This window comes from Microtus ochrogaster, chromosome 24, assembly GCF_000317375.1.
Source record: "Microtus ochrogaster isolate Prairie Vole_2 chromosome 24, MicOch1.0, whole genome shotgun sequence".
Lineage (NCBI taxonomy): Eukaryota > Metazoa > Chordata > Mammalia > Rodentia > Cricetidae > Microtus > Microtus ochrogaster.
The window spans coordinates 34,661,660-34,686,509 of record NC_022024.1 but is presented as its reverse complement, the minus strand read 5'-3'; the positions used below and the strand labels follow the sequence as shown (position 1 = coordinate 34,686,509).

Below are 24,850 nucleotides of genomic sequence, written 5' to 3'. Positions count from 1 at the left end.
CCTGAAACTAGCTCTTTAGCTCTTGTAGACCCAGCAGGTCTCAAACCCACAGAGATCCGCCTGCCTCTGCTTCCTGAATGCTGGGATTAAAGGCGTGTGCCACCACCACCTGGCCTTGTTTTTGTTTTTTGTTTTTTGTTTTTTGTTTTTTTTTTTGGTTTTTCGAGACAGGGTTTCTCTGTGGTTGTTTTTGTTTTTTGAGACAGGGTTTCTCTGTGTAGCCCTAGCTGTCCTGGAACTCACTCTGTAGACTGGACTGACTTCAAACTCACAGAGATCCTCCATCTTCTTTCTCATGAGTACTGGGATCAAAACCATGTGCCATCAGCTCCTGGCAGACATAGTAGGTTTGCTAAAGGTGTGTTTATGCTTAAAGATTCGGGTTTAGCTTAAATAGAACCAATAACAGAGTGATGCTGATATTCCCCTCACCAGGTAAACGTTGGGAAGATGGACTCACCCATTGAGAAGTGGAATCTGATCATTGGCAACCTGGCTTTAAAGCAGGTATGTGGCACATTTATTTATAGATCTTGGGGGTGAAATTCACTGTTTGTTTCATGATGCAAGAAAGCAATAACTTAGTACCCCAAAAGGGATGGAATCAGTTGATGCCCATGGCCTTTGAAAGTCTTCTATTTCTAGAAACTGGCCAACTTCTTCCAAGTTGTAAAAAAAGTTTACAAGTACACTATAGCTTTAGTAAAAATATTTATATAAATATTTTAAGAATTCATTGTTTAAGTACTGTCTTAGTTACTGTCCTAATTGCTATGAAGAGGCACCATGACCACAGCAACTCTTATAAAGTAAGCATTTAACTGGGGCTGCTTACAGTTTTAGAAGGTTAGTCCATGATCATCGTGGCTGGAGGCAGACAGGGATGGCACTTTAGCAGTAGCTGAGAACTTTGCATCCTGATCCAAAGGCAGAGACAGAGACTGGAACAGGCAAGGGCTTCTGAAACCTCAGTGTCCTTTCCCAGCTGATTCCCATCTCTAGCCCCATCTTTATTATTTTCGAGACAAACTTCTGGTGTTGCTGAGGCTGGCCTTAAACTCAGAATCCTCCCGCTTCAGTTTCTGAGGCGTGCCATCATGCCCTGCTCTTTGTGTTCCGTTTGTATTGGTTTTAGTTTTTTGTTTTTGTGAGACAATGTCACTCTGTTTCTCAGTCTGATCTCAAACTCCCGGGTCTACAGGACACAGCATCTGCCTTCTCCAGGATTTCTAAGCATATTAGTTGCTTAATTATACTGAGCTTTATTCTGGTTTTTTTTTTTTTTTTTTTTTTTTTTGGTTTTTTGAGACAGGGTTTCTCTGTGGTTTTGGAGCCTGTCCTGGAACTAGCTCTTGTAGACCAGGCTGGTCTCGAACTCACAGAGAGCCACCTGCCTCTGCCTCCCGAGTGCTGGGATTAAAGGCGTGCGCCACCACTGCCCGGCCCTGAGCTTTATTCTGGATATTGTGGTCACCCAGTTGTTTATGTTGATTTTCCCTAGTTAATGTTGCCATTGTTAATATTAGTAAATCCATTCCCTTACCAGTAACATATGTGATGAACCAGGAATTATAGAGCTATAGCTCTTGGTACTCTAAGGTGTGTCTTCTATAAGAGAAGTCCTAATTCTTCAGTAATGACTCCAGCTCCCACAAGTAACTTTTTAGCTCCTGTGAGCAGCCTGAGGATATACTAGTTTTAATGTTAGCTCAGCTAGGCTGTAAGAGTGAGCACATGGTTGTGGAATGTAATTTCCTGCATTGTCTTTCAAGGATAAAAGAGTTCCTGAGATAGAAGCCTTTTCATGTCTGTGCAGTTGCCTCTAAGTTTGTAGGACGGGAACAAGAAGATCTGAGCCCTGACCTTGCCTCTAACATAAACCAGCTGTAGAGGCCCTCGCTGATTTACATAAATGTTCTGGGCTTCAGTCTGTTTCATCAGTGGTAGAATTTTGTTAGAAAAGTCTAAGAACCTTTCGGCGTGACCATGTAGGAACCTAGGCAGGGTGGTAAAAACACTGGCAAATGGCTAGGGAGGGATGTCAGTCAGTGGCAGACTACCTGCCTAACATGCAAGAAGTTTGTTCTCCCCAGTAACAAGATAAAACCAAGACCTTCCAAATATTTATAAATCAATAGAGTACTATAACAAATCAAGAAACTGAGAATCGTTGATTTAAACACTGAACACTCTGAAGCCGTGACTGCCGTGAGCGGTCTGTTCAAGTCACCGTAACCGTCCCCACCTCGGCCTGTGGCACTCTGTCCTCCCATCATCTCTACCCTCCCTCGCCATCCTCTTTCCTGAAACTGTTGGTTAGGATGGTTGCCAGAGGTCGCCAGGAATTTGCCAATCCTAGTTGCCAAAATTCAGTGCCTCTTTGGCTTCCTCCTCCACGGATACATGATAAATGGGGGACTTGGGCAGAGCCATCTTGATACCACAGGTGACCACCGGTGAGGTAGTGGTCGTTGGGACTGGTTGCCACAGACAGAAGGAAGAGGAGAAGGTGGCGGCTGTGGGTTGGGTTTGGGGAAGGGCTATTTTCTCCCCGAGCTCCACCAGCATTGCTTGTGAAGGAGAAGATGAACGTGGAGGTGCTGGTTCAGGGCAGACTGGAGGGCCTGGAGATGGCTCAGCAGTTAAGCGCTCGTGCCATTCTTCCAGAGAACTGGAGTGTGGGTCCCGGCACCCACATAGGGTGGCTCACAGCCATCTGTAATGTCAGCTCCAGGGGTTCTCTCAGCATCTGTGAGTTTGAGGTCAGTCTGGTCTACAAAGTGAGTTCCAGGGCCACATTGTGAAACTGTCTCAACAACAACCACACAAACAAAAACAGTGTGGTCCTGAAGGCCACACGTGTTGACGCAGGTCAGGGCAATTTGAAAGCCCACTGTCTGAAGTGGTCTGAAGTGGAATTTACGCCCTGGCCATGCTGCAGCAGGCATGGGCAGCCCGTATATGGCGGTTCTGTTGAACTTGTCCACATTGGGTTTCATGGTCTGAGTTGATGAAGCCGACTGACCAGGTCTCTTCCTCAAGAGGGCACCAGATATTAAAACTAAAATCCAGTAGCCTCTTTAAAATGAAGGCAGTTCAGTTGCCATACACAGCACTTCTTCGGACTATTTTGTATGCAGCGATTGACTAATGAAAATTTAACGTTTTAAAAATTACCCACCTGGATTTTACAAAAACTGCCTGTAGGTCCAGGCCACAGTGGTTGGATTCTTAGCAGCCGTGGCAGCGATCGTTCTGGGCTGGATTCCAGAAGGGAAGTATTACCTCAGCCATTCCATACTTCTGTGCTCCAGCAGCGTGGCCACCGCCTTCATTGCGTCTCTTCTGCAGGGTGAGTGCAGCTCCCAGTGTCCGCTTGGCAGCTTTTGTCTTTTAATAAAAGGATCGACTTCCCAGGATACTGACTTTTTCTTTTAAATTCTATTTCTTTTACATCCTGTGTGCAGCCTCCCCGCACCATACTCCTCTCCTGTCCCTCTCCCCCATCCCCCCACCCCCATCCCCCAATCCCCTCCTTTTCTATCTCCATCCAGGAAAGGGCAGGTCTCCTATGGATATCAACAATACATGCATATCAGGTTGCGGTAGGACTAAGTACCTCCCAGGTATGGAGGCTGGGCAAGGCGACCCAGTATGAGAAGTAGGGTCCCAAAAGCCAGTAAAAGCCCCTGTTCCAACTGTCACATATAAGCAGAGTGCATAGGTCAGTCGCGGTTGTCGGCTCACTACGAAGTCCTCTGAGCCCTGGTTAGCTGATTGTGTGAGCCTTCCCTTGGAGCCCTTGACCCCTCTGGCTCCTATGCTCCTCTCTCCTCCTCCTCCTCTTCTGCAGGATTCCCAGACTCAGCCTGATGTTTGGCTTTGGGCCTCTATGTCCGCCTCCAGGATGGTGACTGTTAAATATTTGTTCATGATGAAAATGACAGAAAATATCCACATAAGCTTTAAATAATCTTAATTCAGATGTATTTTTATGTTACTACTTATTTATATTTATTTATTTGGTTTTTTCTTTCTTTTTTTTTTTTTTGGTTTTTTTCGAGACAGGGTTTCTCTGTGGCTTTGGAGCCTGTCCTGGAACTAGCTCTGTAGACCAGGCTGGTCTCGAACTCACAGAGATCCGCCTGCCTCTGCCTCCCGAGCGCTGGGATTAAAGCCGTGCGCCACCACCGCCCTATTTATTTAAATATTTATAAACACTGTAGAAAGCAGGCTTTTTGAGGTTGTTCCCTTTGCCACAGACGCCCTGGCTCAGTCTTCAGTCAGGCAGTCCAGTGTTCCCGTTTTCCCTAAGACTTAAGAAAGGCCTTCCTGGAAACCACACAGGGGACTTTCCGGCCTGTCGCAAGAATTCCAGATCTTCTGTTTCAAAAGCAATCCCTCATCTAAATTCTTGGTGGAGAGTACTTCCTGCACTCCCAGAGGACCTGAGTTCAGTTCCCAGGAACCCCCTGAGGCAGCTCACAATTCCCTGTGACTACAGCCCAGGGTGAAGGGTGAACCCAACACCAGTGCCCGTGGGGGCAGCTGTGCTCACCCCTGTGTGTCCTCTCTCACCAGCACAAGTATAACCTAAGAAAAACCAACCCAACAAAAACCCCAAAGTTTAAGTTTCTGTGACAATATAAATATAACCTTGTGCTGATGCTTACAGTAGCATATTTTTGACTCTATGTTAAAAAACAGAAGTTAAAAACCTTAACTGAGCTGAGTGCTAATAGCGCACACCTTTGAATCCAGCACTCGGGAAGCAGAGGCAGGCGGACCTCTGTGAGTTTGAGGCCAGCCTGGTCTACAGAATGAATTCCAGTACAACCAGGGCCATACAGGGAAATTCTGCCTCAATAGTTCCCCCCCAATAAAAAAATAACCTTAGAATTTGCAGGATTATCTTCTTTATATTTATTGATATGAGCACTATACTAGGCACCTCGTACGTTGTAGAATGTCATCACTGAAGTTCAGTTGGGCTCTCTGTGTAGCCCTGGAACACTCTTTGTAGACCAGAATGGCTTCAAACTCACAGAGATCCCCGCCTTTGCCTCCCAAATGCTGTTTGTGATCAAGGGCATGAACCATCACATCCAGATAACTCTCACTGCTGGCTTGTTTGATTTATTGATTTAGTTTGGTTTTTTTAAGACAGGGTTTCTCTGTGTAGCCCTGGATGCCCTAGAACACACTCTGTAGACCTGGCTGGCCTTGAACTCAGGAATCTGCCTGTCTCTGCCTCCTGAGTGCTGGCAGTAAAGGTGTGAGCCACCACTGCCTGGCCACAACCCTTCTTTATTCTTCTCAATATTTAGTTATTTTTATTTTATGTGTATGAATGTCCTGCCTTCATGTATGTACGTGCAACACGAGCATGCCTGTGCTCTCGGAGGCTGTAAGAAGGAGTATCCCCAGAAACTTGAGATCCACATGGCTGTACGTTACCATGTGGAGCAAGAACAGCCAGTCTGCACTTAATAGTTGAGCAATCCAGCCATCAAAGAGCGTCAGTTTTTAGACCTATTCTTGCCATTTTCCCCTTTTTCTTAATGTTTTTGGTTTTTCTTTTATTTGATATATATGAGTGTATATTCTGCTTGCATGTATGTCTGGGTACCGGAGTGTCAGATGAGTGTTGAATTGAGCCCAGGTCCCCTCTGGGAACAAGTTAAGTGCTCTTAACCCCTGCACACGCCATCTTCTTTTATACATGGTTCCTGATCTAAACTCCACTGTAGACACCGTACATGGGTGTGCGTTTTGTTGCTGCGCATATAAGTAGGATTCCTCCCTCTAGTGTTTTCATTCTTCACGGGTTAAAATAAAAATCTGCGGTTATATATATGTATTACATTTAAAGCATATGCCTCATTAAATTCAGAATTTTAGTTTTTGCTGTAATTTTACAGTAAATGCCACAATGAGCCGATGATGTCTTCCGGGATCTCTTGCAGTTTGCTGAAGGTTTTGCCAAAGGGGATTTTGTTTTCTCTGTCAGTTATCTGAGCATTCCAGCCAGAACCGGTGTGCTGCTTCTCTGTCTGTGCGGGGTATTTCAGTGTATGGGGGATGGATTTCCTGAGTCAGTCTCAGGAGTAACGGGCGCTCTTTCTTCTAGGAATAATAATGGTCGGGGTTATCGTTGGCTCAAAGAAGACAGGCATAAACCCTGACAACGTGGCCACACCCATCGCTGCTAGTTTTGGTGATCTGATAACTCTCGCCATATTAGCGTGGATCAGTCAGGGTTTGTACTCCTGCCTGGGTAAGTTGACTTGAAGCTAAACGTGGAATTATTCGGTCATTAGAAAGTGATGTTAGAACTAGCGATGAAGTTGACTAGAACACTGTAGCTTGTGTATTTATTATGTGCTGTGGCTCTCGTGTGCTTTCTTCTCTTACTGAGTTCAGAACTCTCAAGAAAATGTTTATCCTCTGTAAATTCTTTCTTCCCCTTTCTGCCCCACTCCCACCCTTCCTTCTTGAGGCTGCTAATTCCTGTGCTCCCAGGGTATCCTCAGATTTGCTTTGTGGACACATTTGCTCCCCTTCAACTCCTCATCCTACTTCTGCCCCCTAATTCCGCCTCCCACGTATTTGGTTACAGGTGTGTGCTATACAACACCTAGGTATTCTTTGGAATTTCAGACAGGAAGCTGGAGGGTCATAGAAGTTATATATGCCCCCAGCTTTACACATTGCTACTATCGTAGTTTAATACAATCCTGTGGTACTCCATGGGTTCTGTGCTTTCTTCTCATTGGATAGCCAGTTAGGAATCACACTACACTGTTAAGTGTTTTGAATATGAGAATACAGAGTTATCATGGTTTTTGTGTGTTTGTATTTCCTTCCTTCCTTCCTACCCTCCTTCCTTCCTATTTACCAATGAGTTATTTTTCCCAAATCAAAACCGCATGCTAATAAATAGCTTCCAGACAATTAGAGACAAAACAAAAGACACATCTGAAAATTAGCTGACTACTAGTGAAGTTGGAGTCATCTTGTGCGTGTTCCTGATGAGTCATGACGGGAAATGTGCAGAGTCCAGTGAGCTGTCCTAGCGGGAATAATGTGTTCTGGGCCCACAGCCAGTGGGAGTGAGCCTCATCTGTGGGCATGGGTTAAAGGCAGAATGTTGTGTTTTCATTTACATGTCAAGTGTGTGTGTGTGTGTGTGTGTTTTGTGTGTGCGCACATGCGTCAGATTTCCAGTTTAACAAAAGCACAACTTTACTATAATAAAATTATTTACAAGGCCATCCCAAGGCAAATATTTATTCACAGATTGCTATGGGTTTTATTCAGCTTTATGGTACAATTCTGAAGTTTGGAGAGGAACTTCAGATGTACTTTTGAACCAAATAGGCTTTAACCCATCAAATGCAGTAGCTCTGTATGACTCCGGCAGCGGCATGAAAGGCCCCGTGTAGTACGGGACACTGCCTTGACTTTGGTTTGATGTGTGGCACAGACTGTGTGTGCTCAGATACATCTTTCCTCACTCGAAGACAGAGATGCATCGCCTGAACCAGTGCATGAGACAATAGATGGGCTGGTGCCATAAACTGTCATTGATCTCTCATTGGCTATGGCTCTGTCACTCTTGGGGGTGCAGTGATGGTTGCTCGGGAGTGCTCAGTTCCCTCTCCTCTCACAGGAAGTGCAGAAAAGGGGAGTTGTTATTAAAGAAATGACCCTAAGTCTTGTCTAATTTTTGTTGCTGGGATAATACATTGATTCCTCTTTTTCCTTCTCTGAATTATCATGCAATCTAGACCCAGACACTAGAGTCGAGGAGTAAATGTTAGCTTATATCTGGTCTCAGAGAATGTGGTGTTTTCATTCTCTCACCCCGTTAAACTCACCACCCAAGCCACAGACAGACTTCTGAACAACTTGTCCTCCTTCCCCTGAGGGCCAGGCTGTTCACTGTACTGGAGAAGGGAGGTAATCTGGCCAGGTGTGGAATGTGCACTCATCCTCCCAGCGGGGAAGCTGAGGAAGGAGTACTGAGGATCTGGGGCCTGGATGTGAGACCCTGTCTCAAGACCGTCATCAATAGGAGGCCAGTAAGAACCCGAGCAAGGCTTCGGTGCCCCTTTGACTAACTCTTGAAGTTCAAGTTTCTCCTGCTTTGAAGAGGCAATCAGAGAGAAGGGACACACACACACACACACACATACACACACACACACACACACACACACGTCTACAAGAGGATGAAGATTTCTTCTCAGCAGTATTAAGAGAACAGAAATGCTACAGATTAACTGGGTGGGTGTGGTGGTGCATGCCTGGAGTCCCAGCACTCACATGGCAGCTGTAACGTGACACGTGACAGCACAAGCGCCTGCGATTCCAGTCACGGGTGATCTGATGGCCTCGGCTGGTCTCCCTGTGTCCCAGGGATGCACCTGGTGTGCACACACTCGCAGATAAAGCCCCTGTGCAGACAGAACAACAACGGCTACGGTCCTCGTGTACTCTCCTCCAAAGCTTGCAAGATTGTGAGTGTTCCGGGGTGCCGGGTTAAGGCTGTGTCTCGGGAGGGCCTCTGTATCTGAGACTGGCCCTCCAGCTCATGCTGCCTCCACTCCCTGAGTATTGGGATTATAGGCGTGAACTCGCAATCTGACATTACCTGATTTGTTTTTTTTGTTGTTTGTTTTGTTGTTCTGTGGAGCTGAGGGTTGACCCAGAGACCTTGCACTGTGCCGCACTGGTACTGGGTGAAGAGTAAGAGAAAACACAGTCCCCATAAGCGTAGAACACAGTATTATTAAGTATTGTTTAGGATATTCCAGGCCTTCATTTGTCGTCTGAAAGTTGGCTTTGCAAAGTTGGCTTTGCAGTGCTTCAGACCCTTCTCATTTCATCTGTGTAATTGATGCCCCCAAGGGATTTTCTTTTTAAACGGGCTACCGGTTAATTCTGCAGTTAGTTTAACAGTTTACAGGTGTTCTGAAATGTCATTGTGTTTCTCTTGCCAAAGTGTCTGCATCCTGAGCACTAGGGGGCCTCAGAAGATAGGCAGTTAGGCACCTGGCCTTTTCATTCTGAATACAGAGATTAGAAGCAGGCACATTTCAGTTCTAAGATCCCGTTCATCTTGCTGAGAAGCCCGGTCCTTGGAAATACTGTTAATCCCTGTACTACCCTGGAAACACTAAGCAGCGTTTAGAGAAGACAGGAGGATCTTTTTGGTAGCTGTAAACTGTGGCTAGAGAGGCCACAAACTCCGTGGCTCCAAGAATCCGACACAGGGAAAGTTCCACGGGGTCAGTCCATGAAGAGGACACAGCAGTGGTAAATATGTACGTATCCAACGTCAGAGCTCCTAAATGTAGGAGAGTTATTAATGGGTTGGACAATGTACACAGTGGGGATTTCAGAACCTCACTTTGACAATGGGTAGCGCATCTGGACGGAAGTGCAGTAAAGAAATGCCGAACTTGAAATGGACACTTGTTCACACCAGCCTGACAGACTACAAAATGGTCCCCTCAACAGTCACGTGGTGTGCATTCTTCTCCTGCACAGAGGTCATTTCCTAGAATAGACCCCATATTAAAAGCCATGTAACACATCCTAACACGTTTAGGAATCGTGTCATGTTTATCGACACCGTGATGGAGTAAAACTAGAGAGCAGTGACAGAGGAAAAGTGGAAAATATGTAAATGTATAGAAGTTCAGTGGGACACCTCAAACTAGCGGTGGCTCAAAGAACTCAAATGGAAACATCTTAAGCCAGGTGAGAATGGAGAAACCATGTTCCAAAACCTACGGGATACTGCACAGGTAGTTCTAAGAAACCTCAGGGATACCACACACGCAACTCTAAGGAGGACGCTCCCAGCTCATAGCTGTAACCACCTGTGTTATAGAAGACGCAAGCATCCTAAGGCTACACGGCAGGAAACTGGGGAAAGAACACACTAAACCCAAGCTCTGCAGGAGAGACGTAAGGACTAGCATCGTTAAACCAAGCAGGAAAGCTATGGGACAAACCAGCAAGATGAAGGGTTGGTTTTTCTTAAATGAAAAAGACTGACAGCTGTCTTAGTTTTGACTAAGAAGAGAAAAGACTCTAAGTAAGACCAGAAAGGAAAGCACAGACATTGTAGTCGGTACCCCAGAATGGAAAGGATCCCGGGGCTGTTAGGAAGAATTACATGCTGAAAGCCTAGCCTCTGGTGAGTGGATACACTTCTATAAGCATCCAGCCATGAAGCTGACTAAGGAAGAAATAAAAGTCTTGGTGAGACAAGTAGACTGGAGTAGTAACTAAAAAGAAAACATGTTTGCATGAGTGTGAAGCCAGCCTGAGCTAAAGTAGACCTTATTTCAACAACCCAAATACACACACAAATAAATACTGAAAAACATCAACCCCAGAAAGCAAATCCTTCCAGGAAGCATCCCGGCAGAACACATTCAACCCTGTTTCATGAGGTCGGCATCTCAGCCTGATAGCAAAGCTGGAGACCTGGAGGAAATTATCGGCCAGGAACTCTGCTGGACAGAGATGATGCCGCCTCAGAAAACCAAGAGCAAACAGTGAAAAGTACATGAGGGAAACATGGCCTCTGTGGTGACGCAGGGCGAGAGCGCCCACTCTCAGTTCTGCTCAGCATCACACTAGAGGAACTAACGAGCAATAGAAACAAAAGGGGATCAAGGGAGTCCAAGGAAGGGTTAGTTATCCCTGTCTGTAGATGACACGGTCCTATGTATGCTTCAGAAAAATGGGGATTCCACCAAAAGGGTTTTAAAACTACTAGAAAGGTTTCAGGATGTGGATCAACAGTGCAGAGCTCAGTTGCGCTTCTTTATACCAGTAAAGATTTGTGTGAGCTAGAGATGTGCCTGTAATCCAAACATTGGGAAAGCTGAGGCAAGAGGACCTTGGGTTCAAATCCGGCCTGGGCTATATGCAAGCTCTAGGCCAACCATGTTTCATTATGAGACCCTGTCAGTCAATCTGCCTGCTTATCTGTTCATCCTTCCATCCATCCTTCATACATGCATGCATGCATGTGCTTATCTAGCTGTGCTTATCTGAATTGCTATAGCACTTTATTGAGGTGGCCTTCATGACTTTGTGTTTGGTCAGTGATTACAGCTTTTTGTCTAAATACAAAACTCATCTCCCCCACTTTTTAAAGCCTATTTAGTTCACTGTAGGACATCAGTGAATTAGGCAATAATTAGAGTACCTGTGACTGTACCTTTTTGTTTGAAATACAGAATTCTTGACAATACCATGGCTTTTTTATTTACTTATTTTTTGTAGTACTCTTGGTGCTATATACATAATAGATATTGAGTAAATACTGTCTTACAAAGTGCATTGTTCCTTTTGAAAATAATGTAGCTAATACGATTAGAATTTATTCAAGTGGCCCCCTAATGACGTTGGCATGGCAACTGCCTGAGCATATGATTGATTGTAGCAAAAGCATCCTCCACACGAGGACTCGGGATTAGTGAAACAGCATAGGATCTTGGCTCAGTACAGAGTTCTGGGGATTAGTAACACTTCAGAAAAGTAAGAACGGAAAGACAGGGCAAGAAAGATCTGACTGAAAGAGAAGGCCGACTGTGGTTGTGAGCTCTGGTTTACGTGGTTGTGATGCACTTTTGTGTGATTTGCCTGTTAGAGAGCTAAGAGAAATTGTACATGTTATATAGATATTTATTTAAAAACTGTCATCTTTTACATTTGACAGTTTTATTGTTATGTGTTTCGCCTGTATGCATAGAAAAACTTCCAGGGATTGGAAGTTTGGACAGTCTGGTCTCAGAGCGTCCCAACATGGAGATGGGAGGATCTTCCCTGGTTGGTGATCTGGAAGAGAGGCTGTCTTTCCTCAGGTTGCAGCTACATAAAGAGTAAGCACACTGCAACAGAATTGATCACCTAACTCTAAAAAAAAAAAAAATGACCTTAAAAAATTATACATCTGAGGGGCTGGAGAGATGGCTCAGAGGTTAAGAGCATTGCCTGCTCTTCCAAAGGTCCTGAGTTCAATTCCCAGCAACCACATGATGGCTCACAACCATCTGTAATGGGGTCTGGTGCCCTCTTCTGGCCTGCAGACGTACACACAGAAAGAATATTGTACACATAATAAATAAATAAATATTAAAAAAATTATACATCTGAGAACCCCCAATGATAAGTCATTGAAACTCGAGGTGAAATTTGACATAGAGTTGAATGGAGGACTGAGGACCGCGTGTGTGGCATGCCCATGTTGACTAGGACAACTGAGGACCCGAGTGTGACATGCCTATGGAGACTGGCTGGAAGAGGGAATCGATCCCCTAGATCTGGAGTTCCAGATGGTTGTGAGCCACCATGTGGGTGCTGGGAATTAAACCTCAGTCCTCTGGAAGAGCAGCCAGTGCTCTTAAACCCTGAGCCATTTCTCCAGCCCTTTCATTTTCCTTTTAAAAGAAGTGAGTGTGTGTGTGTGTGTCTGTGTGTGTATGTCTATGTGTGTGTATGTCTATGTGTGTGTGTGTGTGTCTATGTGTGCCACAGTGCTCATGTGGAACTTTCTCTCCTCCCAGTTGGCTCAGGATCCAGTTTATGTGTCAGGCTTGGCTGTAAGCCCTTTGCTCTGAACATTCTTGCCAGCCTGCTTTCTTTGGTGGTGTCCTTTTGTGGCCTAGGCTGGCCTCGAACTTGTGATTATATGTGCACTACTACACCAAGAAAATCACCTTATTTATACATTTAGTTTGGTAGACTCGTAAAAAGTACTTTAGGTACTTGAAAAAAAAAATGATGAGAAAAGTGCCCTAATGTAAGATGTTGCAGAGATTGTCATGCCATCAAACATTCCAAGCTTGGTTGGCTGCTGAGCACCGGGGGGGGGCACAGGGCTGTTCCGTGTCCAGTTCTGTTTTCCGTATGCAGCGCTGGACTTCATTATGTCGGCTGCTGACTGTGGCTTAGCTTGCGATCCGTGAGCCTGCTTCAGAGTTATGCTGGGGAAGAGTAGAGCAGACTTCGTTGCAAGGCCAGTGTCGTCCTCCACAGATGGCCCTTTCTCCGCTCTCTGCTTGTGGCTCTCAGAGTTCAAGGGGCCTCTCCTCTGCTGTTGGGTTCTTCACGGCCCTGTGCCTGCAGGCTTTGTTAGGGTTTTTGCCTTAGAGGCCCATGTTCACGGAGTTCACCCTGCGCACGCATGCTCGGCATTCACTTCCCAAGCTCCTCCTCTGCTAGTTTCCTCCCCTGCTCTGTCCTGTGGGCTCGTGTCTCCCTAGCCTCACTCTCTGGGCCTTGAGGAAGAAAGCCGAGGAACTTGTCTCTGATCTTGCAGCGTCTTTTGTCTGGTGTTGGGAGATAGTTCACACATAAGCACGCCCACGCGCGCGCGCGCGCACACGCGCACACACACACACACACACACACACACACACACACACCTTTCAGTCATTTCTGAAAACTCACGTAAAATTTTGTTTAGAAGTGGCGTGAATCATGCCTGTGACATGCTGGGCAGCCAAGCCTGCCGTCAGTAAGGAGGCGGAAAATAGAGGCCGGATCAACAGTTGTGACCCAGACATGTGCCACAGAGAAGCACAGCAATCCTGGGCAGCTATCAAGTTGGCAACTGCTGGTTGTCCATCCTGGTGTCCTTGCTCTTCTGTGTGGGCTGTGTAGTTATCTCATAATGAATGTTCGGGACATTAATGTTGTTCTTTATGTTATATGAGCTGATAGTTTAAAAGAGCATCTGTGTAGCACAGGCTGGCCCTAACTGTGTGGTTGGTTCCCCATCTCCAGCCTCCTGGTTGCTGGCTTAGGGGAAATGGGCCACCATTTTTGGCATTGGGTTTTATTTACTGTTCTAAATCTTGGGTATATATAAAATGTTAGACACTTAATATGTTTAATAATAAACCTGATAAAAATGCTTCTTTTGTTATTCAGATTTTCTGTTGGAAAGAGGAAGGGCTGAAATGTCTTCTTTTCTTTATTCTAGAGACATATTATTACATTTCTCCATTAGTTTGTGCCTTTTTCTTGGCTCTGACACCTATCTGGGTTATAATAGCTGCCAAACACCCAGCTACCAGGACTGTGCTCCACTCTGGCTGGGAGCCCGTCATAACAGCCATGGTCATAAGCAGGTGAGTGCTGGCGGTGGGGGCCGGGAGCGCGACCATGGGTTAGCAGTGAGGCATCACTCAGAGGAATCCCAGCAGGGTTGCAGAATGGGGTATCCGTGACCCAGAATATCACTGTTATCATTTCTGCTGCTGTGGAAAGATGTTCAGTCTGCACTGGATAACAAAGTCATCTGGGAAAGAGTAGGAACGTTCTGCAAAATGTGGTGAACTAAGAATCGTGAGCGAGCTTTGGATTTGGATAACACAGAGATCAGAATTCAGCACGGGAGACCCTTGCGAGGAGGTGGAGGGTGACAGCAGTGCCTCTGCTCGCGACACCATCTTTCCCGAGCGTGGGAGGACAGCGAGCGTCTCTAAGAATTAGAAACCAGCTTTGTGGAGGTGATTGATGGCGACCTCGCGGGTTGGATGTATCAGGAAGGGCTCCCCGTGGGCTGGCATTTGTGGAAGCTGTGAGATTTACATCTCATCTACCGCAGAAGTCAGATCTAAGCCTGAAAATGAGAACTAGTGTCTCTGCGTGCCACTCAGCAGCGAAGAAGTTACGGCGGGAACTGAACGGATCTCTAGGGCACAGAGGGTCTGGGCACGGGGCTAAGAACCACCGTAAGAGGGTGCCAGGACTTTCGGTCATCCTACTACAGCGTGCAGATCGTTTTGCTGTAGGGAGATTGCAATCCCTGGAAGATTTAGGCAGCAGGTGACTGTGGGTGACAGGACTGGCTGTGTCTTACAGTACATGAACCACAGACTGAAGGTGAACAATTAATAAAGGCTTAAACAAGCCTCCACGTTCCACCGAGATACTGAACGCATGTGGTTTGCCACTTGTTCTCTTAAAACCCCATCTCATTTCCCAGACTTCTCAAGCTCAGCTCTTTTCATCGCTACAGCTCTCTGGCCATATGATTGTAATCCACCTAGTTTTAGAAACGCCCCTCCGATGCCTGCTTGCCTTAAAGATGGAAAGACGCTGTTTACGAACTAGCTCTTAAATCGCAAGAATAGTAGATGACATGATGAAAAATAGTATGATCCAGCACTTAGGGGGCTGAGACAGTGGATTTCTAGGGGTTTGAGGCTAGCCTGGTCTACTAGCAAGCTCCAGGCCAGCCTAGGCCTATATAGTGAGACCCTGTCTCAAACAAAACAAAACAAAAGATACTCTGTGCAGAAGAATATGAAGGGACCATTCATCCCATTGTTTTAAGCCTTGAAGTAGTTGACAACGCCTTATAGGGCGTTCTTGTAGGTTAACAAACTGTAACCTGGGAATTGTGACACATGCCTATTATCCCAGCACTTGGGAGGCTGAGACAGGAGGATTGCTATAAGTTGAGGGCCATCTGGACTACATAGCAGCAAGACCCTGTTTCCCAGAGGGGGTGGGGGCAAGATATGTAAAACAAACAAACAAAAACTAACGCACTCACATTTTACCTGTTGGTTATGGTATTTATTATTGCTTTAGTGTGTAGACTGGGTGTGTACTGCATGTGCCCAGGTGTGCATCTGTGGAGGCCAGAAGTCAACACCGGGTTCAGGGGGTCTTCATCTGTCACACCCTATATTTGCTGTCTATCTTAGTTTTGAGACAGGCACTCACTGAACCTGGCAATCACTAATTGGCTGGTCGGCATGGGCTAGTGAGCCCCTGAGATCCTTCTGTGTCTGCCTCCCACTGCAGAGATTTTATATAGGCTTTAAACTCAGGACTTTGTGCTTAAATAGCCAGTTCCTCACCCACTGGACGCCTCTCCTGCCTTCATGGCCATGTTTTATTTCCAGTTTTTTACTGATAACATTGATTTCTACTTTGAATATTCATCTTTTTGCCTGATTTTTATATTGCATTAACATTGTACTGTACAAGGTGGGAGTGTCTGAATGTCAGAGCCACCTGAGACTCTTTTCCATCTCCCCTCCCTGATACATGGTTTTCTTCCTTTCAGCATTGGGGGCCTTATTCTGGACACAACTGTATCCGACCCGAACTTGGTTGGGATTGTCGTTTACACGCCAGTTATCAACGGTAAGCCCGGAAAGTACTGCCTCACGATGACATCACCCTCAGGAACCCACATGTCTTCCTACTCCATCCATTTCTTCCTTCAAACGCAGATGTACCTCAGAGAGGAAACCTCTTCCCTGGTCTCAGTACATACAACCCTGTTTGGAAAAGAGCTGTTTCTCAGTCCTGTTTGTTACGTGTTGGTTAGACAGGCGCTCCTGACGTGTAAGGCCAGCGTGACAGAATGCAGAATTCCGGTTCTGACTTGCCCTTCCCTCTTTGGCTGAACCACTGGTATTATATTTGCTTTTGTTGGTTATCTTAGAAGAAGCAGAATTAGCCAGATTTGGCTCTTGGCTAAGTTCAGTCCACTCACTAAGAGCTGCCGCTCCACTGACACCTGAAAACCTGACCTCATCATTTTCTTGCCTTCACCATGGAAATTATAATCCTTATATTAAATATGTATAATACATACATTAAAGAATCATGTTAAAATAGTATGATTTTTGTATGAAGCACACTTAATAAGACAATTTAATTCACCTCTTCTGGTGAGCATGAAGTTGAGCTTTAGTATAGACTAGATCGACATAATTTAAAAAGTAATTCTACTTGGCATAATTAACTTCTTATTTCTGGGCATGGTGGCATACTCTTTTAATCCCTTGGGAGGCAGAGGCAGGTGGATATCTGTGAGTTCAGGGCCAGTTTGGTCTACAAAGTCAGTTCCAGGACAGCCAGGTCTGTTACAGAGAAACCCTGTCTCTAAACGCCCCACCCCCACACACAAAGAATTGACTTTCTATATTTACATAAAAATTTATATAATGACATGTTCTGCAGAAGTCTAATTTTAGATCTAAAATTTCTACTGAACGTTGTAATTTTTGTCTACCTTTAGAATGTCGAAGACTTTTCCCATACAGATCTCTCTCCCAGCTGTCTGGTGCCACCATTTCCCTTCTGGCATCTGTCCTTAAAACCATGGAACCATCTGATTCTTTCTACCTGGTTTTCCTCTTTGACTTAACATCACCAAACTGTCCACTGTCCCCTCATTCACTTGCGTGTACAGCGGCCTGTCTGTCCACACAGGCTGAGGTTGTCGTGCTGAGGCCGTCCATCCTGGATAAGGGAATACCTTTCCTGAGTTACTGCCTGCCCAGTGCAGCTGCCACAAATTTGCTAGCGTTAAACTTACTGTTTGCAAGGAGAAAAAACAAGCCCACAATTTTCCGAATAACACAAGCTGTGTTTTGGGGTACACCCAGACCTGGCCAGTTGGCTGCTTCCCTGAGTTGGGATTTGAGAGTCCCTCTTATGGGGAGATAAGGTGTTTCAGGGGTGGGAGGGTTGGTGGTTGTACATTGTTCGATGGATACAATGAGGAGGGAAGGGACGAGGACAAGATGTCCATCCAGTGGATAGGCTTGCAAACAGTGTGCACAGACGGGAGAAACGGAGCCTACTCTTGATCACACGTAGACACACAGGACGTCGGGGACGTACCCCTTAGCTAGGACTGAGCACAGTACAAACAGAGACTTCTTTACAACTGTCTTAGCTGCAGGTATATTTTCTGCTTGGTCTCCCATTAACCTGCGAGGCATTTGCTCCTGTTTTGGTCACATTGTTCTTCCATAAGCACCGTCTGTGTCCTGTCAATCAAGGTGAGCTTCTCAGTGGCTTTCTGCTGTGTGTGACATCAAATCCAAATCCCAGTGTCTTTCAAGACTCTTAGACCACTGGACCTAGTGATCCGATCAGAGGCACCAAGCTCTTACCATGACTCTGATCCTCCCCACCAGAATAGCGATGCTTTTCCTCCCACCTGCTCCTGCTCTCTTGAGTCCTTAGCTGGAAGTGTGGTCGGATTGACCCGGATTGGATAGGTAACATCGCAGGGAAAGTAAATGACAAGGCTTCTGTGTGAGACGTTGGGAAGTGTGATTTGAGAAGTGAGTTCTGTGGTCAGTTAAATTCGGTAAACATTAAGTTAACAGAATTCTTGATGGCAGGATATTGTAGGCCGTCCTTGTGTTACCATCTTCTGCTGGAAGCATTGGAATGTCTGGATCTGACCTTCTTCCCAAGACCATGCGTGATGAACCACAGAACTGGGCATTACATATGGTTTACTTAGTTATTAGTGGAGTTGAGGGACGAGCCCAGGACCTGGCTTGGCTGTGGGCAGTCACTCTGTCTCTGAGTTTACCCTCAACCCACATCTATTTCCTTTTTAAATGTTGAATCAATTCTTTGAGAACATCACACAATTTTGATCATATCCTGTCCCCACTCCTGCCCCTAACTCCCAGGTCTCCTCTATGCCCCCCCCCCCACAACCTTCATGTTCTTTTTTTTCTTTAACAACTTATCACTTCTAGTTTGTGTTACAATGTGGGGCATCCTCGGGAACACAGTCAGTTTACCAGGTTTAGTATTGTGGGCTGGCATCCATGGTCTTAGAGTCTGCAGCAACCCATCCAGGACCTTCCAGCTGGAGGTCGGTGTGATTCTTGTGAGTCTGCCTTGTGTTACTCGGCTTGTTCCCCCTGCAGCTTCGAATATTCTTTCTTCTTTGTTCTTTATGTTTAGTGTTTTGATGATTATGTGGTAAAGGAACTTCCTTTTCTTTCCCATTTTCCTTTTGGAGTTCTGTCACCTTCTTGTACTTTGATAGTTAGGGAAATTTCCTTCTATGTTTTTTGTTGAAAATATTTTCTGTGCCTGGATTTCTTGTTCTGTTCCTTCATATTATTCTTAAATTTGGTCTTTTCATGGTGTCCCAGATTTCCTGGATCTTTTATGTCTGGATTTTTTAAAATTTAACATTTTCCTGAACTGAGATACCCATCTTCTATCTTGTCCTCAGTGCCCGAGATTCTCTTCTGGCTCTTGCGTTCAGTTGGTGAGGCTTTAAGGCCTCTGAGGATCCTGTTTGACTTCCTAAATTTTCCAGTTCCACTTTCCCCTCAGTTTTGGCTTTCCTAAGAGATTCTATTTCTACTCCCACGTCTTAAAACTATTTCCATCTCTATTTTGTTTGCATTTTCACAGACTTCACTAATGTATTTATTCATATCTCCTTTAAGGTCCTTGAACTTAAATGGCTATTTTTAAGTCCTTGGTTTTTGCTCCAGCTGTATGATTGTAATTCTTGGTGTTGAAACCTGGTCTTGTCTTTTTGGCGTGGTTTTCTGTTCCTCAGTTTCTGTTGCCTTTTTGTGATCTTAGGACCATGTGGAGGCCGTGAATGGCCTGGTAGGGATGCTTCTGAGTCCATGCCAGGTGTGGCTACTGGGGGACCCAGTTAGAACTCGTTGCTAGGTATTGGGGAGCTCAAAGGAAGGTATGGTGATGGGCTAGAAGGGCGCAGGGCTGAGAGGGTCCACAGGAGGGAAGAAAGCTGGGTCTGCCCTGAGGATCTGCAGAGGGATTGGAGGAAAAGAGGCCCTGCAGGAGTTCTGCTGTAGGACTGGGTGCCGGTGATCATCCCCGATGGTGGACGGGTCCCCGCAGGGGATGTGAGGAGCTGGTCAGGGAAGGACGTGAGCCAGGTCATGGTGGTCTGGAGAACCATGCAGCCTGACTGACTGGCAGCCAGGGAGCTTCTCTATTTGTACAGAATTCAGTAAGCAGGGATGCGTTCATGTTGTTCTAAAACAGAGAACATGTCATTTTTGTCTTTGGACATGTGTTTCATTTCCTCTTGGTCATCAAGTAATAAGCTGTGACAGAACAGAGTCATCATTTCCAATCGTTTCCCCTCAAGTTTTGACATCATTCATAAACAGAGTTATCATTTTTACTCATTAACCCCATAACCCAATTTTTAAGAATCTAGAGGCATATGACAAGTCGCTCTCGGGCTGGTTGCTTCTGTGATTACAAGGACATTTGGCCAAAACAATCTTCAAGCCATCCTAGGCACGCTGCCATGTCCCACCCTTAACAGTCAGAGTGCTCAAGAAATATCCTCAGGCCAAAGCTGCTGCAGTTATAATCAAATTCTGGCATAAACAATGTTTATATTTTATATCTTTATAGAACACTTTTATTGTCTTTCTATGTCATTCTTTGCCCATCAGTATAAGTCTCTGTGTCGGACAGAAGTAACTTCAGCTAATCTAACTTCCTTGCTGTGTAAGCCACGTGATTGCCTGGGTGTACAGTGGGGAGAGGCCTGCAGTTTGATCTGTGGCGAGTTCCTCCAGCCCACCGAGTCTGGCTGACCTTTTCAAGTTCCCTTTGTTTTGGTTATCTTGTTCCTGAGTAAGGACAGGGAGTAAGTACAGTTTCAGAAATGTCTCACAGCCCTGTAAAGAGAACTCTGGCATAAGGAAGACCTTCAAGTAGATAAGGATAATTTCCCTAAAATAGGGAGGGGGAGGAATAGTTTGCTCAGGACTGCCCTGGGAGAAGGCAGAAATGATACAGAAGAAAATTCCCGCCAGTCCAACATTCCTAACTGGTACCAATATTGAAGGTCCCTCAAGAATGCCAGAGGTGGAGATGGAGACCACGGGCGGCCATCATGTGGCTCAGCTTTGCTGGATCTTTGCCAAACAGCTGTGCTGGCTCTATGACGTCCACCACCCCCATCACATACTGCTGTGCCTACTGGACATGAGACAGGATTGGAACTGAAGGACAGGAAGGGGAGGGAAGATTGCCCTCCTGATTCTCAGAATGGCATGGTCAGTTGCCTTCTAGGGAGAGGGGGCTTCAGTGGGGCCAGGAGGGAAAGCTGTAGAAGGGTGCTTTGCCTTTTTATCCCGACATTTGGTCAGTAGTTTTCCTGAGGAGATCTCTATAAATTACTTCTCTGGCTGGTCCTTCACTCATTCCATTTATCCTGCCATCATGTAAACCTTTTTTAAAAAAGATTTATTTGTTATGTATACAGTGTTCTGTCTGAATGATTGCCTGCACACCAGAAGAGGCCACCAGATCGGATGGTGTGAGCCACCATGTGGTTGCTGGGAATTGAACTCAGGATCTCTGGAAGAGCAGCCAGTGCTATTAAGGGCTGAGCCATCTCTCCAGCCCTATCCTGTGATTATTTGCTATCAAAAATAATCTTGGCTGGTGAGATGGTCAGTGGAGGTAAGGCACTCGCCATCAAGACAGAGTACAATCCCCCAGGATCCACATGGTGGAAGGAGAGAACCACCTCCTAGAAGTGGTCCTCTGACTCTTTCAGGCATGTCACAGCATGTACCTGTCACACACAGACAGACAAAGTAACTAATAAGATATAATCATCATCATCTTCTTCCTCACAAACCAGATTATGCCCATCACTCTAAGAACAGAGTTCTCTTTCTGTTTCCTGGAGAATGAAGCATCAGTTACTTAGCCCAACACACTGGGCCCTGTCTACCCTACACTCTGCCTCTTGGGCTCACCCCACCTCCCCACCCACAATGAAGTCCCTTTGTTGAGTGGCTTGTGATCTCTCTCCAGGCACCCCACTTTCACACCGTGCTCTGGTTCTCCTTCGCGCATCTACAGTGCACTGACCGTTCCTCCAGACCCCCCCATCCAGACCCCCCCCTCCAGACCCGCCCCCATCCAGATGCAATCGCAGCAGCGCACCTGCAAGGCAAGGGCCAGAGTTGTTCATCCCCTTTGTGTGCCCCCCTGCCTTTAGCGATTGCATGGCACCCCATATTTATTCTGAATGATGAGTTCTGTTTCCTCCAACCCTGAGTAATGGCCACAGTGTCGAGATCTGGCAATGGGTGAGCGAATAAGTGTATGAGTTAAGGGGTAAATTTTCATTTTGCTGTAAACTACAGGCCACTGAATCAGAGGAAATTATCATGTTAAATAACATAGCCTAGATCATAAAACAAATCCGTAGACGGTAGAGGGAACTGTTAAGGTATATTTAAGGAGGCAAAAGGAGAAAAATGGTCCCTTCCATTTATATAAAATTTTAGCAATGGTAGCAACACTTATTTCTGTCCTTAATAAGTCTCTTGTTTATAACTAGAGAAATGGCTTAGTATTAATGTCTCAGCTCTTCGGTGTGTTCTGCTCCCTGAACTCTTTATGTAGGAATCTCTAGGCAAAGCATCTTTACATGTTAAGTGAGAGAGGTGAGGATTCAGGAGCGAATTATTTGCAGGCGGGAGAAGGAGCCGAGGGCCCGTGGCATGGCTCAGTGGGGAAAGGTACTTGCCACCGAGCCCGAAAACCTGAGTTCAAGAAATCCTTTCCACGTAGCCTTGGAAAGACAGGCCGGCCATGCCGTGCTAGAGCAAGTGAGAAAGATCCCTGAGGAAAGTCTGTGGAGACGGGGCTAAGGGGTGCGGAGGGAGATGAAGGAGAAGGGACTTTCAGCTGACAGCCTCACTCGTCCTGAGCCGAGTAGGTTTCCCCCAGGACAGTGTTTCTCAACCTTTTCATGCCGTGGTGCATAAAGAAGGAAGCCATAATGCCGGGCAGATGCCCTGGGGTGAAGGAGCCACTTGTGGCCATTCTAAGGATTTAGCGGGTTGTCTCAATGGTACTAACTCATTTCTACATGCTGGGTGGGACGTTCTCACTACGGCAGTGTTCTTTAAGCTGGTTTGGTTTTTTCATTATCACTTTCTGAAGGAGCCATTTAAAATAATCTCCTCTAAAGATGGCTATATAAATAAACATTACGTGTATCTTTTTATATCCATTATATACATATTGCATAGTATAAAATTATACATATTTACCACATGGTTATATTACATATACGTATAGAGGATATTTATACTTTATACATTAAGGGAATACAGTATTTCTCCCCTGCACTTGAACCTATTTCTGCCCTCATTAGAACATCATGAGCTAGGGTGGAAAACACAGAGAGAGACTCGGTCAGTTATTGGCCAGCTTCTGCACAGTGTACTCGTAAGAAGCAGTAAATAAAGGGGGGTGGGGAGTAGGAGTTAACCGTGCCTGCCCTTATCCAAATGAAAGGGGCTTTGCCTGCCCTTGAAGCAGATGAAAACGGAGGGCATGTCTCTCCATCCCTGTGCGTTTCTAGAAACTGAGGATGATCGCCTCTGAGCGCTGATGGGGGGAGCCCTGGAGGGTGATCATGCAGACCCATGTGGAAGGTGCCGGATCACTGACCAGGCTAGGATTAGGAGCGTAGTTTGCTTTTTAAGGAAATGAACTTTTGTATTGGGTTCCTTTGAAAATGTACAAAAAAAAAAATCTTGATAGAATCTGAAATACAGCCCATGATGTGAGTGTGAAACATTTACTGGAAACAGCAAGAGCTGTAGAGGAGACCCTAGGCGAGCTGCTGATGATCCCATCTTAGCATTGGGTATTTTACCATTCACGAGCTTCTCCTAGCGCTACACCTCACTTCAGTCCCGCGGATACCGAGGAGTCTCACTACTTAGTGTATTGACAGCCTGGTTCTCCTGATGTTTTTAATTTATACAAGACTATCTTTAGATGCTTTCTGCTAGCTTTAATAATGCAGTTAGTGTCTGTAGAACTTAAATAATTCAGAAGCTGCGTTAATAACAAGATCTTAAAAGCAACAGTGTCTAAAACCATACCAAGGAAGCATTCTTTGACATCAAAGAAACTATTCCAAGGTAATAACTTTGCCGGAATTAAAAACTGTAATGGGCAACCCTGACAAGACCATGAAGAGCTGCTACTTTCCTAATCTCTTCCCTAGCAACCTTGTATCCACTTCACCTGGAGAAGCAGCGCCGGTGCTTTCTAAAGTGACTGAGGAAGATGACATCATTGCCATCCCTATGGTAACAGGGAAGTGATAATGGTGCTTCTCTAGATTTCTACCCAGGCATCCGTGCTCTCAGAGAGAGCTACAAGTGATCATTAATAGGTCAGTCTCAGGAAAATCACCACGATGGTAATTGGCTGAAGCCCAATAGTGTACCTCGACTATATCTGCACTGAAGCGTTCCATGTTTAATAAAACACCAAATGGAACATTACCCCAGAGAGTCCCCAGAGTGAAGGGAAGGAAACACTTCCTGCGGTGTGTGCATTCTGTGGAAATAGCCGCTGTTTAAAAATGTTACCTGCAGTCTTCTGCACTGTATCAAATACATTCTTACTGTTAGATTCTGCTGCATTTTGAGAGTGTGAGCAGAGGTCCATGAACGATCACAAGGGCCCCTGTTAGTCAGTTTCTTCCTTTCTGCTCCCCAGAATCTCAGCGGCAGTGCTTCAATTCTATAGGACAAATGCACCCCCACTTTCAGTTGCTGGGATGCATTAATTCAGTATCAGGGGAGTGAGTCACTGTCCTTGTGTGCGTAATATGTAGCACGTGTACAATTCATGCTAGGTACGGGGTGCTCCACTTTCGCTGTTGGCTGTCAAAGGTGAGCTCTGACTAGGAAATTCCAGGTTTAAAAGCATAGTTATAAGCTCCTGATAGACAAGTCCTTAGGCAGGGGCTGGGGCCAGAGCTCAGTGGGTGTCGTGTCGAACACTTGGATTCGACTTGCCCCTGAACCCATGTAAAAGCTGGGTGCCATAGAGTGTATCTGTGTTCTTGGCTCTCCTATGGCAGAGACAAGAGAATTCTTGGAAGATTGTAGCCAGCTAGCCTAGGGTACACAGTTATGAAACAATGACAAGAAAGAGACCCTTTCTCAATACACACACACACACACACACACACACACACACA

General features: G+C 45.7%; 1 protein-coding gene across 2 annotated transcripts in view; it reads left to right on the top strand.

The window, feature by feature from the left end:
- Window positions 1-24,850, top strand: part of Slc41a2 (solute carrier family 41 member 2) — a 73,599-nt gene that overhangs the window by 33,069 nt on the left and 15,680 nt on the right. For both annotated transcript variants that reach the window (XM_005358234.3, XM_026784549.1), the window contains exons 4-8: window positions 436-507; window positions 3,208-3,352; window positions 6,131-6,277; window positions 14,015-14,162; window positions 16,115-16,194. In XM_005358234.3, the coding sequence (XP_005358291.1) occupies window positions 436-507; window positions 3,208-3,352; window positions 6,131-6,277; window positions 14,015-14,162; window positions 16,115-16,194 (592 nt within the window). The remainder of the gene's footprint in view (window positions 1-435; window positions 508-3,207; window positions 3,353-6,130; window positions 6,278-14,014; window positions 14,163-16,114; window positions 16,195-24,850) is intronic.